At 57.3% G+C, this 13,875-nt stretch overlaps 2 protein-coding genes across 4 annotated transcripts in view; one reads left to right on the top strand and one right to left on the bottom strand.

Annotated features, from left to right (window-relative positions):
* Positions 1–3: 3 nt before the first annotated feature.
* On the top strand, positions 4–2,263 carry SURF2 (surfeit 2). Its single transcript, XM_006863829.1, has 6 exons — positions 4–81; positions 161–315; positions 603–706; positions 986–1,165; positions 1,288–1,427; positions 2,180–2,263. Exons 1-6 carry the CDS (start codon positions 4–6, stop codon positions 2,261–2,263), a joined length of 741 nt encoding a protein of 246 aa, XP_006863891.1.
* A 1,834-nt stretch (positions 2,264–4,097) lies between these two features.
* The window catches only part of SURF4 (surfeit 4), a 10,144-nt gene continuing 366 nt past the window's right edge, over positions 4,098–13,875 (bottom strand). The window contains exons 1-6 of one of the 3 annotated variants that reach the window (XM_006863723.1): positions 10,047–10,055; positions 6,690–6,876; positions 6,323–6,399; positions 5,599–5,642; positions 4,933–5,119; positions 4,098–4,447 (exon numbers count right to left, since the gene is read on the bottom strand). In XM_006863723.1, coding sequence (XP_006863785.1) covers positions 4,181–4,447; positions 4,933–5,119; positions 5,599–5,642; positions 6,323–6,399; positions 6,690–6,795 — 681 coding nt within the window. In that variant the 5' untranslated portion in view covers positions 6,796–6,876; positions 10,047–10,055 and the 3' untranslated portion in view covers positions 4,098–4,180. Of the gene's footprint in view, positions 4,448–4,932; positions 5,120–5,598; positions 5,643–6,322; positions 6,400–6,689; positions 6,877–10,046; positions 10,056–13,875 lie in introns of those variants that run through there. The other 2 variants (XM_006863721.1, XM_006863722.1) reach the window with 2 other exon arrangements.

The following is a 13,875-nucleotide window of genomic DNA, read 5'->3' as shown; positions in this document are numbered from 1 at the left end:
AGTATGGACGAGCTCCCAGCCGAAGTGCGGGACTACCTGCGCCAGCACCCGACCCTGCGGCTCCAGCCCGGCGGCGCCAGGGTCCGAGGGGGGGAACAAGAGGGAAGGGGACGGGTAGGAGACGGAGGCTGGGCCCTGACCGCGCCGCCCTCGCCCGCAGGTGACATGCTCCCTGACCGGCCACGAGCTGCCCTGCCGCCTGCCGGCGCTCCAGCTCTACACCCGCGGCCGCAAGTACCAGCGGCTGGTGAGCGCAGCGCCCGCCTTCGACTACGCCGAGTTCGAGCCGCACATCGTGCCCAGCACCAAGAACCCGTATGTGGGGCGAGGGTACCGACCTCCCCGGGGCCTCCCTTGCTGAGCTGCCTCTACCCGAGCCGTGTGCCCGGCTCTGAGAGAGGGGTCGCTGGGAGGCCTCATCCCAGCTAAGGAGCCGGCCCTTCCCGCGGTTCCAGGCGGGCTCGGCCCTGGGGAGCAAGACTTGTCATTTGCGCCGTCGCCCCGGAGGAAGGGGCGGCGGGTGGGCTCGCGTCCTGGGGCCGGGCCAGTGCCCGCAGAGCCAGAGCAGTTGTCCCTGAAAGCGTGGTCTCCCTGCCCCTCAGGCACCAGCTCTTCTGCAAACTCACTCTCCGACACATCAACAAGTGTCCGGAGCACGTCCTCAGGCATACCCGGGGCCGCCGCTTCCAGAAGGCGCTGCGCCAGTGTGAGTCCGGGCGGCGGGACGGGGCGGGCCGGGGGGCCGTGCCGGGGACACACTGGGGGACTTTCCTAAGGGGTCAGCACGGGCATGGCGGGTCCTGGACTCAGGCTGGCCTTGTTGGCGTCGTGCGCTGCGTGCTCACCACGGTTGCTCCCTTGGTGGCCCGGCTGCAACTGAACTAGAAAAAGGTGGTAGACCACCGCCTGGTGGGGTGGGCACATACCCGCAGCTGTGGGCTGGGGGTTCAGGGCTCTGGGTAAGTGTACCCCTCACTGTTCCCAGACAAGGAATGCCAGGAGCAGGGAGTGGAGTACGTCCCGGCCTGCTTGTTACATAGGAGGCGGCAGCAGCAGGAGGATCACACCAACGGGGGGCAGCCTGGCGGGAGAGGAGGTTTCTGGGAGCCTGAATCCAGTGATGGAGGTTCCCAAAGTGACGACAGCATGACAGACCTGTACCCACGTAAGCAGGCACGCCCCTGCTGGCCTAGCTCAGTCCCCATGCCCTCCTCCCTCCTTGGCTGCTTGCACATCCCCCAGTGCCCCTCACAGAACGCGTGAGCTTGTCTGCCTCTCTCCTTGCAGCTGAGCTGTTCCCCAGAAACGACCTGGGAGGGACCGACGACTGTCTGATGGACACTGAGGATGACAGGAATACACCAGGCTCTGGGAGCAGAGGGCAGGCGACAGAAGCCAGCCAGACGGTGGCCCAGAAGCGCAGGAAGGTCAGCCACAAGCATAGCAGGCTCCACGAGCAATCCCTTTCAGATTATTTTAAAAGAAAGAACATGTAGAACTTCGAGCTAACCGCTTATGACAAAGTACAAGTGAGTGGGGACTGCTGCTTGGGGCAGTACCATGGCCTCTCGTTTGTTGTTTGTTGCTGTGGAGACGAGGAAACCTGGAGGCCGTTGGCTTGCAGTAACTATGCTGCAGAGTCAGCTGACTTGTGGCATCCGTGTCAGTAGAGCTCTGCACCCTGGGCTTTGGGTGGTTGGTTTCTGGAATATATCACCAGGTCTTTCTTCTAAAGCACCGTCTAGTTAGTAGCTCAGCCGTTTATGCCACCCAGGAGACCCGGTCTAATTGGCAGAGTCTGGGTATGGTGCTATAGAATAAACACTGGACAGAAAGATTGCTGGAACCGCAAGGTCGGCGGTTCAAACTCACTAGCCACACCTGAGAAACCCTATACAGTTCGCCGAGTTGGAAGCCACTCACTGGCACTGGACAACGATCCTTGAGCTTAGCTTAGCAATAGGGTCCAGAATGAAGATCTGAGTAGGTAACAAGACTGGGGCCAGCAGAGCAGCCCCCCCTCCCCCCAGGATGTTTCACAGGTACAGTTGCCATGGGCAGGGCAGCTGATGGCAAGTTTTCAGAGCAGCACCTCTGGGTGTGTATGTGCACTTGCGTTCCGACTCAGCTGTATCTTGGGATCAGAAAGGCTCTCTGATGGTGCTTATTTCTTCTGCAGACACAGCTAGGCTCCCTGAGGAAGAAGGTGAAAGGCGGCCACTTGGGACCAAGGAGCTTCCATTCCAAGAAGCATTTGAGCTAGAAAAGCCAGCAGGAGCCAGCTCATCCCTCAGGGGGTCTCCCTGTCCCAGCCTGCCTCAAGCTCCAGTGTTTTTGGTCTCCTGCCTCCTCACTCTACAGTTGCTGCCCCTAGGTAGGGGTGAAATGGGGGAATCCCCCCTCCACCCCACAGGAAGCAGCAGTTCCCAGGAGGAGCATCTAGAAGTGACTGAGCTGGGTGGCTGGACTAGAGGGCACCAGATGACCACACGTACAACAAATGCCATTATTTATTTTTGATGTGTGTTCCAAAAATCAAACCATTTTCAAACACAACTAAGATATAAAATACAGCATAAAATGAGATTTATACCTATTTCCCAGGTAAAGCAAAAAAAATTTTCATCAATTGTTTTGTCAAAACCAATTGGTAGCTCGTAAGTCGACGCCCACCAAGGCTGGGCGAGGCCTGCGGTGATGGTACCCTTCCGCAGACACACAGCCAGGAAGGACCCAGCTCCCTGCCAGAGAGTGGTGTGGCCAAGTGACAAGGATGGGTGTAAGGGGTGGACATCTGAGGGGCTACACAGAAAGAGCCCCTCTGGCCTTGGCCACTGTATCATCCTAAAGATGCTGGAAGCAGGCCTTGTGAAAGGCTTCGCTGAAACATCAAGGGATGAACTCCACTGGCTGGGACATCTGTCATCCCACCCTGCCTCAGGATGGCTTCAGGTCAGAGCTTCTGATGGGCTTTTGGAACTCGCTGCTGCCTGCTACCCCAGTGCTAAGTGCCCAGCCTCAGTCATCTTTTGCTGGGCCCCTGGGAGGATCCACAACAAGTAAATATGCCCCCAAGAAGAGAAAAACACAGTATAAGGCAATGTTAGAAAACTTTAAAGACAGGATTCAGATCAAATCGGTAAGGCATCACAAATTGTAGAAAGAAATCTTGGCTGCATTCAGCATCTCAAAAGTCAGGGAGCTGAATACCTTGAGTGCGGTCAGTCAATGCTGCTGAGAGTAAGTGGCCACGCCTACCAGGTAGCCCCTCAGCTGCTTGTGGCCCCCAACACTGTCTCTGAAAAGGTCAAGTGTGAGGTAACTAGAGCCAGTGGGTCCTGGAGTCTATGGTCACCACTGCCCATGGCAACTGGCCAGACAGGAGGGGGCCAGCTGAGCAGTGGGGTGAAGCGACTGGCAGGCCAGCATGGGGGGCTGGGAAAGGGGTACCCTGTCCAGTCTTTCTGAGTGGGGTTTCAGGCTGTAGATGCTGCATGTGTCCCAGGATGCCCAACCCCCGGCCCCTCCTGGCTGGGGTCCTGACCCGAGAGCGCTCCAGGTCAGGACTTCTACCATAAACAGCAGCTCAGTCGTAATCCCTTTAATACTGCATCCATCTCTGAGTTTGGGGCTGCATGACACTTCTTCCAATAACGCATTACGAGGGGTGGAAACCACCTTGGTTGATGTCATGGGGTAGGATTTTAAACCAGGGAGTTTGACAGCAAGTGTGACATTTGGCCAGGCCACCCCAAGTTCCCAATCACTGAGTAGTTTTAGCTACGAATGTAAACGTCAAGAGGAATTACAATAAGAGGAGGGAGACTTGCTTTGAAGGACACACCAAATGTATCTGCTCACAGTACAGCTGGAAGGCCTCCCTCCCAGAAAGAAAATCAAACACAGAAACAGGACTGAGGGGGCACGAGCTGCCCACCCCATGCTGCAGCCAGGCCGGGAGGGGAGGGGCGGGCCGCACCGTCTGGCCAGCACTGAATACTCAATCTACCTAATTACGGTTCCAAGGCAGCTTTAACCATCAATTTTCAGGTGTCTCTGTAAAGAAAGTTCTCAAACCATCTGTGCCTTTACCAAGGAGGGACGGGGGAAGGGGGTACATAAACGCTGGCAGTTTTGTGGAATCCGCCCTGATGGCCCGCACCTGCAGGGATGGGGCCTGTTACCACTCCTTCTTCTTCTCGTCCATGGAGACGCCCCCGGGACCCAGAGCCACCACCAGAAGCAAGCCTCCGATCACAGACATGGTCTGGAAGAAATCGTACTTGAGGAAGTCGTGCATGGGCTTATAGACAGGAATGGTCCAGAAGGCGTTGAAATACACGTTGATGATGAAGAGCCAGACAACGAGAGTCAAAGCCGCCAGCTTGGTTTTAAAGCCAATAGCCACTAAGACCATCAGAGCTGTGCCCACGATGTTCTGAAGGATCTGCATGGGTCACAAGGGGAGAGATTTGGAGTGAGTGCAGGGGAAGGGCAGTTGGAATGGCGAGTGAAGAAGTAAGAGCAGAGAGGTGGGCAGTGGAGACAGCCACACTGGCTCGGAAGCATGAAGGGCTGGGAAAGGTTAGTCTGACTGACAGGCTGCGGCAGACCAGGACACACACAAGCTCTTCCTTGGTGGGTCGCTAAACCCCTCCAGGCATCCCAGTTGCAAGCCGCCTTCCCCTCTGGCCCAGTCCCAGGTACCCTTCCTTCAGGACCTGACCTGAACTCCGCAAGCCTTTGGAGCAAGGACAGAGCCCTCTCCCAGTCTGCCGCATACACGCAGCATAAGCAGGAGCCAGCCGCAGGGCACCTGGCCAGGCGGACGGGACTGGGCTACTGCTGACTCCAGGTGGGTGGGTACTTCCCAGGGAGGGTGGCTTGGGGCAGGGGCAGGGACAGGGGCAGGGCCTGAGCCAGGCTACTCACAGAGAAGAAGCTGGCGTCAAAGTGCAGCAGAGTCATGAACATCAGGACCAGAAGGACCCTGCCTCCCAGCTGCATGTACTGTTTGGGGGAGCTCTCCCGCATGGTGGGGACGCCCGCGAACATGCTCTTCCCTTCTGACCGTGACTCTGCCAAGAGCAGCAGCAAGCCTCCACCCAGGGCCAGGTTCCTAAGAGCAAAGCACCAGGCTGTGGGCCGCACCACACTGCCTGCCCAGAGGGACTTGGGCAGAGTGGGAATGTGCGACCTTACATGACTTAGGACTCAGCAGGGACAGGGGGCTGGGCCACACTGGCATCACCGTGGACCGGCAGGGTCAGTGTGGTCAGCCTCACTAGTAAGTCTGGGGGTGTCTGATGTGGCTCTGTAGGATAAGCACTGGACTGCGAACCACAAGGTCAGCAGTTCAACCCATCAGCCACTCCCTGGAAACCCTCTGTAGGGTCCTGAGTGGAAATGTGACTTAATGGCACTTGACAACCACAGTAAGTCTGGGGTGTGGACAGTGGTATCCACGAGAGAGACCGGTCCTAAGAGGTTCAGTTTGGACCCCAAGCAGCTGTCCTCCACCCAATGGCACTGAGGTTCCAGCTTCTGTGAGGAAAAGACGGGGAGCCCCCCACGGACAGTTTCCCCACAGGCACATACCTCATCAAGAACTTCAAGTCCCATAAGATGCTGTAGGCAATTGTCTGCGGGGAACAAAGAGAAAGAGACTGAAGATGGCATTTTCCATCGAATTCCTGTCTACAGAAGGAAGTTTAAGTGAGAATGTTCACCACACGCACAAAAGCAGCTCCTGGTTCAAGCGCACCTTCTGGGTGGGCTGTGGGCCCTGAGCCTGTCTGAGGAGCCCCCAGTTCTGAGTCCACCGATCTGGGTTAAAATAGTGAACACCCTCCCTCTCTTCCCTCTTCTCGTTATTTGACATTTCCCGTTGACAACAATACTGAACAATTCAGCATCCGACTATCTTGTGTGTTAAGGAGCACTGAGGTGTGAAGCGAAAGTGATGCTGGCTGTACCCGTCATGGGTAGGTGCCAACGTGGCCACGGTTCTCAGTGGTTTTGTAGTTATACATGATGACGCCATCTGGCAGTTAGGTCACGTACTCCTCACCCTCCATAACTACATCAGAAAGCAAGGAGGGTCTAATTCCACATTTCACCCTGGACAACGAGGTGCTCTGCTCTGCTTAGTGGTAACCTACCAAAATTGGTCCTGGCTCAAAACCGACCTCGTGTCTGACCCTTTGTGGAGGACTCGCTGGCGCCACCATTCTCTGCTGGCTCCAGGCAGCCAGCCCCACCGAGGGCACAAGGAGGATGAGGGAATTCATAGAACAGGAGAACAAGGTTAAGAGCTGCTTACCTGCAAGGCTATAATCCCAAAGAGTCCAAAGCAGGCATACTGCACGAAGTTCCTGCTCAGCACCAGGACACAGCCAGCTGGGAAGCGAGAGTCAGGGTGAGGGCACTGGGGGAGCTCCCCGGGCAGCCTGGTGCCGCTGCAGCCCAATCAGAATCCCAGCCAATAGCAGCGTCGGGACCAGCAGACAGGGCCACCCGAAGATGCTTTCACGGCTAGTGGACAGTTCTGTGACCTCATCTGATTCACCCCTTCTACACATCCCATCCTGCAGGAGACCCTCAAGCTGCAGCCCCGTCTCCCCATCCCAGAGCGTCCATCCATCCGGATGTGACGGAGCTGCCCAGGGAAGCTGCGCACAGGTACTCACTAAGCTGCCCAAGCAGGTTGAGGAAGACAAAGGAGGAGGCCAGCAGGTAGCCGCAGCTCCAGGTGCTGTCAATGTAGTCTCGCTGCTCACTCCACTGGAACCACATGCGGATCCCATCCTCCAGGAAGGTGCTGATGAGGCAGAGGCGTGCCACATGCGGTAGGTACTGCTTGGTGACACGCAGGAACTGTGGACGACACAGCCAGTGAGGGCCCTTGCAAGGCTTCCACCACCCTGTGGGACATGTGTCAGCAAAGTGCTGCCCACAGCAAAGGCCCCAGACAGCACGACAGATGCTCACAGCAACATCACACACTGCAAAGACGCCCAGAACCTTCTTGTCCCAGTCTCCCTGCCAGTGGCACTGGGGTCTGGTGACCCCTGGGAAGGCTGGCAGCACCCCTGGCCCCACCCTCCTGATACTAGCAGCTCCCCACTCCATCCCCCACTGTGATACCTGAAACCACCTCAAGACACTAAGAAGTGTCCCCTGGGGGCTAAATCAGCCCCATTGAAAGCCCCAAATTCATCCAAGGCCTCTTTACAAATGGGCAGATCAGTGGAAGAGCAGACAGGGCCCAGATTCCAGGCCAGGAGAACCTTGTGGCCGGTCAAGTGGGATATGTGTGTGCCCAGACTTTCCAGCAAGCTGAGAACAGCAGGTTTGGGAGGAACCAGAACTGGCCTCTCACACCCCACGGGAAGTCTCCAACCTGACCCAGCAACTGTAATTATGGGCAAGACGCTGAAATGCTCGGCTGTCATGCTCAGGGATTACACTGTGGGCACAACAAGGCGGAAAGGGATGCATTCACAGCTTCCTGTCCTGTGCAGGCAATGCGGGTCACATGCCAACCTGGAAACAGGACACCAGGTGCAAACGCCACTCAGGTGCGGCACAAGCGCTCTCCCCTCCTGGCCGCCCAGGTTGTGCCTTGATAACCTGATAGCTAGCAGGAGAAAGATCGGGACCCGCCCGCCCAAGTGCCATGCCAGGAGGCCAGAGTCTGAAGGGCAGGCAGTCCGCCACATGTCCCGCACCGTCCCTGCGGGGGCGGGTCACACCTATTTCTGGAGTAAATGGAGGCATGCGTAAACACCTTTTTTCATTTCCCCCAGTTTGAAAAGTCGCTTAGATGTCTCAGGAGTTGTTTAGCCAGCTTGGTTGACAGCCCCAGGTTGTCAACGTTCAGAGAGTCATCTGTGGAGACAGCTCTTGGTGAGCCCAGAATATCCCCTCACTCAGGGCCACAGGGGGCCGGCTCATCCTTGGGAGGGCAGGGGGGACTTTCTTCAAGCAGTGTGCTTGGACTCTCTTCACATCTGCTCAGCCTTTGCTGACCCACTTCAGGGACACACAGACAACCTACAATCAACAAAGTGGCAAGAGACTCGGAAGTCTGCAGCCTGGCCTGATCCTGCCAGACATCTGCACTGTGTCTGGGGACAGAGGCGTTACTTTTTTCCTTTTTTGGAGGGAGGGGGTCTGCTAGCCCGGGACACAACAAGGAGGTTGCATCAATGGCTGTTAATATTCTTTCCAAATTTAAAACCAAAAACTCAAACCCGGCCCACTGCTGTCAAGTTAGTTCAACTCAGAGGACAGAATAGAACTGCCATATTTAGCAATTGGTGGGTTCGAACCTGTAACCTTTCAGTTAGCAGCTGAGCACTTAACCATGGTGCCACCAGGGCTCCCCTTTCCAACTATACTAGTCTACACCTCCATATGCAAAGGAGAAAAAGCAGCCACCACCTCGCCTACAAATAAGAAGTAAAAGAAGTCCCAAGTGCTCCCTGTGGATTTCCTCCCGAGCCAGCTCCAGACAAGGTATGGGGACGACACCGCCCCCTTCCACTTCTGCTGTGAGGCTGAGACACTCAGTGCAGGGAGAGGGCAGCAGGCTCTGATGCCACCCCCTTACCCCAGCAAGGAGCCCCCGGGGGACTGGGGAGAGGCATCCACCTGGCCTAGGAAGAGCCCAGCAAGCAAGACAGGTGGCGTGTGTTCCCAGCGTCCTGATGAGTTGGCTACTCTTAATTGGAGGGTCTGGGCCAAGAGGATGAGGTGCCTGGAGCACAGTGTAGGGAGAGGGCCTGGCGGGGAGGCCCCTGCCACAACTTGCAAGGGCAGCTGCACAGGTGGAAAGTGGCCGTTTAGTGATTTGGGCCCCTCAAACACACCGCCCTCCCATGAACATCTACTTGGCTGGAACTCAAGAAAGAGCTACACTTAGTAACGTAAGACCAGACCTGATTCTAATCTTCCTTTTGGCCACAGAGTTGGCAGTTGAACTGCTATCAAGCTGCTTTAGCAGAGGTGCCAAGCTAGCCAGCTCAGCACGGTCCAGAAGAGCTGACGCACCACGAGGAAGTGTCACTAGCTGGCTAAGCAGATGCAAACCCAGTGTGACATTCATTACAGTCCTGACAGAGGCAGGCAGATGCTGAGTAGGGAGTACCTGGAGGTACCTTCTCAGCCTCTAGGGGGAAGACTTGCCCTCAGGAGCCCCAGAGTCAAGTGTAAAAGGGCACCCAAGGGGATGGTATCCCAGAGACTTAGGAAATACAGAACACTTGTTAAATACCGTCGAGTTGGTTCCGACTCATAGCGACGCTGTATAGGGTTTCCAAGGAGCAGCTGGTGGGTTTGAACTGCCGACCTTGTGGCTCAAACTGACCTTGTGTTCCATTATCCTGCAGCGGCACACCAGACTTAGTTAAAAGGAGCTATTCTTCTAGGAGTCTGGCAGTGCAGTGGTTAAAGGGCTTGGCTGCTAAACGGAAAGGGTGGAGGTTCGAATCAAGCAGCCTCTGTGAGGAAGAAAAATGCAGCTCCTACTACAGAAAGACTCACCTTGGCCCCCTCAGGGCTAGTGGACTGTCCTGCACGGTGTCTAATGGTCGGGACTCAACAACAATGGGGGGGGGGGACACAGTAAAGAAGCACAACCGCCTGTTTACAGTTAGAAGCCCTGGTGGCGCAGTGGTTAAAGGGCTTGGCTGCGTACCTAAAGGTGGGCAGTTCCTGAGACCAGCCACCCCATGGGGAAGAATGAGGCTCTGTGTTCCTGTAAAGACTCACCCGCCTCAAAACCCTAAGGAGCGGCTCTGCTTGGCCCTCTAGTTCACTGTGAGTCAGTCAACTCGGCAGCAGTGGGGCTTGTGGGATTATTTTAGGGGTCAAAGGGGGCTGAGAGCCACAGCTCTTTCCTCTCAGTATTGGCGATCCTTGGTCAGTGAGCTCGTGCTGCAGAGGACAAGGCAGGGTAGCCCTTGCTGACCAGCAGGGGCCTGGCTGGCAGACCTGTGGCCAATACTGCCATCATGGTTGAGTCAGACCTGACTCACACACGCCTGATCATTCCTCCCCCCCACCCCCTCAGCTTAGACCCTTCCAGCAGGATCACCCCCTGCACGACCTAGTGCTGCTACAGTGGCGGCCTGACCCGCTCCCCTTAAGTTCAAGGCCGTGGGCAGCCCAGTGGCTTGGGAGGTCACACGAGAGTGTGTGGCTGCAGTTGGCCACGCTGACCACAGTCCCTCTTCCCACCCATTCCAAACTGAGCTTCTTCCCTTTACCCTCCCGACGCCAGATCAGCAGGCAGGGAGGTGAGTCAGCTACTCTTTGCCCTTTCCCCCCCACAAATCCTGTAGCGAGGGGTAGGAGGAGGGGTAGGAGGCCCTTGGGAGGGGGACGGGAGTTCCTGGAGCTCGAAACAAGAGGACAACGCTCACAGCACACCACCACTGTGACAGCTCCCACCCACATGTGATGGACAGCCATCCTCGCAGTGGGGACCGAGGGCCCGGGGGTGGGCCGCGTGTACAGATGGCAGGTCTCTGCACCAGGCCAGCCTAGCTCTGCTGGACAAAGGCCAAGGTGAGCTGCTGGGGGCGGTCCCCTCCTGGGACTTCCTCTGCCATTCTGAAGGACGGGCAGGTAGAAATGCCAAAGGCCACGTTGGCAAGGAAGGCCAGTGCCCTTCTCCGTTACCCTGGCAATGAGCCATCAGCACATCAGCAGGACCCAACGCCCGCTAGCCCTCTGGTGACCTGTGGAAACGCGCTCGCTCACCACTGACAGTTTGCAGACTGCCTGCAGTGAGGCCAGGTGGTGAGCAGCAGCTGCAAAGCAGACACCCTTCAGGGGCTGACTCCCCAGCACCTGTGCTCACACCGACAGCCGCCTCAGCAGTTTCTCCAGAGCCTGGCTTCCTGGGAGCAAGGGGACACTGTCCCTCCTGGCCAAGGGCAAGGCGCTCGATGGCAGGGCTAAAGACAAGCAGTACACACTGAGAGGAGCTGGCCAGTTGGAACTGGCCAGCCGGCTGTCTCCACTGGACTGGTCCCTGCAAGCCTAAGGAGAGAGCACAGGACACCACGGGCAGGTTGGGAGGGGGCCCCTCTGGGAACAGCCCCATTGCGTACATGTACGGAACCCCACAGACCCCACAGCCAACCTCACGGGGCTGAGAGGGTTATATAAGGTGATGAGAACGAGGCTGTGGACCTGCACCAGGTGCGTAGGGATTTGGTCATACCACCACCATAGTTACCAGGACCCTCGGGCTTAGGAGACAAAGCTTCTGAGGTTCTCCTCTCAATAGCCCAGATCTGGGGGTAAGGAGAGGGGTTCCTCCCCAGATCTGATAGGTATCTTCCATGTCATTTTCCCAGCCTCACCTCCACACACCCGGGGTCTTCCCCGTGCACACCTGATCACGTGCAGTACTCTGTCTTGAACACTGTGGATGAAGAGCTGCTACCTTTGTGAAGTCCTGACTCAGAGCGACCCTGTATAGGGTTTCTGAGGAGTACCTGGTGGGCTTGAACCACTGACCTTGTGGTTTGCAGTCCAGTGCTGAGCCAGGATGGAGCTACAAACAACTGAAGTGCTATGAGAGCTTGTGCCCACTCTATACACAGAATCGTTCACACTGGCTCTGGACCCTGATTCCTGCCCACTTCCTCCTGCGCTCAGCCCACCTGGGGCCTCTCTACCTGCCCACTTCCTTCTGCACTCAGCCAATCTGGCCAGACCTGGGCCAGCGGAGACAAGTTCATCCCTGGAGGTGGCTTGTCACTTGGAAACCCTACACCACCCTGGGCCACCACTGAAAGCCCTGCTGAAAGCCCCGGACATCCCAGACCTGTAAACCAGGGAAAGCCACACTGCAGGAGGCACAGGCTTGGAGGCAGGGGGCAGGGCTGAGGCCAAGGCAGGCCCAGAACCCCCCTGAGCCTTGATGCTCCCCTCTGAAACCCGGCAGGGAGCACCAGGTGTCCCTCACACCAGCCTTTCAGGCTGCACTCACTCTAAAGAAAACCACAAAGCGCATGGAGAAACCCAGGAAAGGAGACCATAAAGCGAGTCTGGATTCTCTTTGGAGCGTCACAGCCGCTAGTACTTGGACGGGGACAGCTTCTCTAGGCTGGGTTAGGAACGTCACTTGCAAAACCAGGGCTTTTCCGGCTGAAGAACAAGTGCATTGGCTCACTCACTGGCAGGAGCCATCTTCTGAGAGAGCTACTACTTGAGAAAATAAAAACTGGGTCACAAAAGACCACAGCAAGAGACACGGACACACAGACCACAGAGGGCTGGCTGTGGCAGGGAAGACAGACGGTTTTTGGTCTTTTTCACAAAATTGTGACCTTTGGAAACACCATTGCTTCAGGCTGCTCTCCTTTCTCTCCTAGACAGGAGAGTGGTGCCTGAGACCCCAGGCAGGAGGACACCTGTCTCATGGGAAAGGGCCATTGGTGATCAGAGCAGCACTCGTTTCATGTCAGCGAAGTTACGGAAACACACGCCAGGTTTCTGAGGAGTCCCCAGCTGAGTTTGCAGACTTGAGGCTCTTACCCCACAACAATGAGAAAGCTAACCATCGCTGCCTCGGCTGATGGCGCAGTGGGTTAAGTGCTCGGCTGCTAACCGCAAGGTCAGCAGTTTAAACTGACTGCTTTCAATTGGGGCCAGGCCACAGAGCAACAACGGCAACTGGGCTAACCCCGGATTCGCCCCAGGAACAACACTCGCCAGAAGCCATCACGGCTGCACCAAATCAAGAAATCCCCAGTACTTTCTTTTCGCCAAATTTAGACAAACGGGGGAGGGGTCCTGGTGTGGTGCTGCAAAAGTCGCTCTGAACTGCAAGGTCGGCAGTTCAAGCTCACCAGCCGCTCCTCAGAAACCCTGTACAGGGTGGCTATGAGAGGGAATGGACAAAAGGGCATGGAGGCACAAGCCTGCCCCTTTAGGGTGACTTCCGAAATCCACCTGATTTCAGGCTGCTTTTCAAGAGTTTTCAGCCGCATGCTCACAAGGTCCCTCCGCACCTCGGGAAGCCCTGGTCAGGAAGCCCGCAGGCCGCCCCCCTCCCACGGATTCCACCTGAGGGCAGAGTCCAACCAGAGGGACCCCAGGAGCCCCAGAGCAGCTGGGAAAGACAAAGTGTTACTGCTCTCCCAAGTTGGGGTGCACACACCGGGCGCCCCAGGTCCAATCGGACCAACCAAGCTCCCTGGCCACCTCCTGAGAGTACTCTGTATTAGGACCACCACTTCCCAAGAGCCTCGAGGTGCCCCTCAGTTCACAGTGTGACCCCAGCCCCACAACCCCTTTCTAGGGACCTTCCAGTCGGCTGAAAGGGTGGGACGCAGGGCTCAAGTAAGCAAGCCAGGGGGCCGGGGCACACGTCAGAGTTAGTGCGGGGACACCAAGAGGGAAATGTGGTCCAGGTCGGGGGGCTGCTAAACCCAGAAGGCCCCCGATGGCCCAGTGGGATGGAGATGGGGTGAGAGCGAGGGGGCGGGGCCAGGGGCAGGAATCCAGGGCTTAGGGTGCAGGGGGCCCTCCGCGGGCCTAGAGGGCCGGGAGCGGGGTCTCGGGTGGACCAGGGGTTGGGACAGGCATCCCGGTGGGCAAGGGGCTTGGAGCAGGTTCCTAGGAGACCAAGAGCCAAGTCCTGGGTGGGCTATGAGCGGGGTCCCGAGTGGGCAGGGGACCGAGAGCGGGACCCCGGGTGAGCGGGGGACCTGAAGCAGGGTCCCGGGTGCGTGGGGGCCCGGGAACGCGATCCCGAGTAGGCCAGGCTCCGGTCGGGGTCCGGGCGGGCGGGAGACCGGGAGCTAAGAGTCGGGATGGAGACCGAGGTGGGCCGGGAGCGGAGACCTGGATGGG

This window comes from Chrysochloris asiatica, unplaced genomic scaffold (assembly GCF_000296735.1).
Source record: "Chrysochloris asiatica unplaced genomic scaffold, ChrAsi1.0 scaffold00056, whole genome shotgun sequence".
NCBI lineage: Eukaryota > Metazoa > Chordata > Mammalia > Afrosoricida > Chrysochloridae > Chrysochloris > Chrysochloris asiatica.
This window is presented reverse-complemented; position numbering and strand designations above follow the sequence as displayed.

What these genes read in the sequence shown, in the direction of transcription:
- SURF2 (XM_006863829.1), top strand. Translation starts at nt 4, where the DNA reads ATGGACGAGCTCCCAGCCGAAGTGCGGGACTACCTGCGCCAGCACCCG. An exon ending in GTGCCCAGCACCAAGAACCC is followed by an intron (nt 316 to 602) that starts GTATGTGGGGCG and finishes CCTGCCCCTCAG; the next exon opens with GCACCAGCTCTTCTGCAAAC. An exon ending in TGGCCCAGAAGCGCAGGAAG is followed by an intron (nt 1,428 to 2,179) that starts GTCAGCCACAAG and finishes TTTCTTCTGCAG; the next exon opens with ACACAGCTAGGCTCCCTGAG.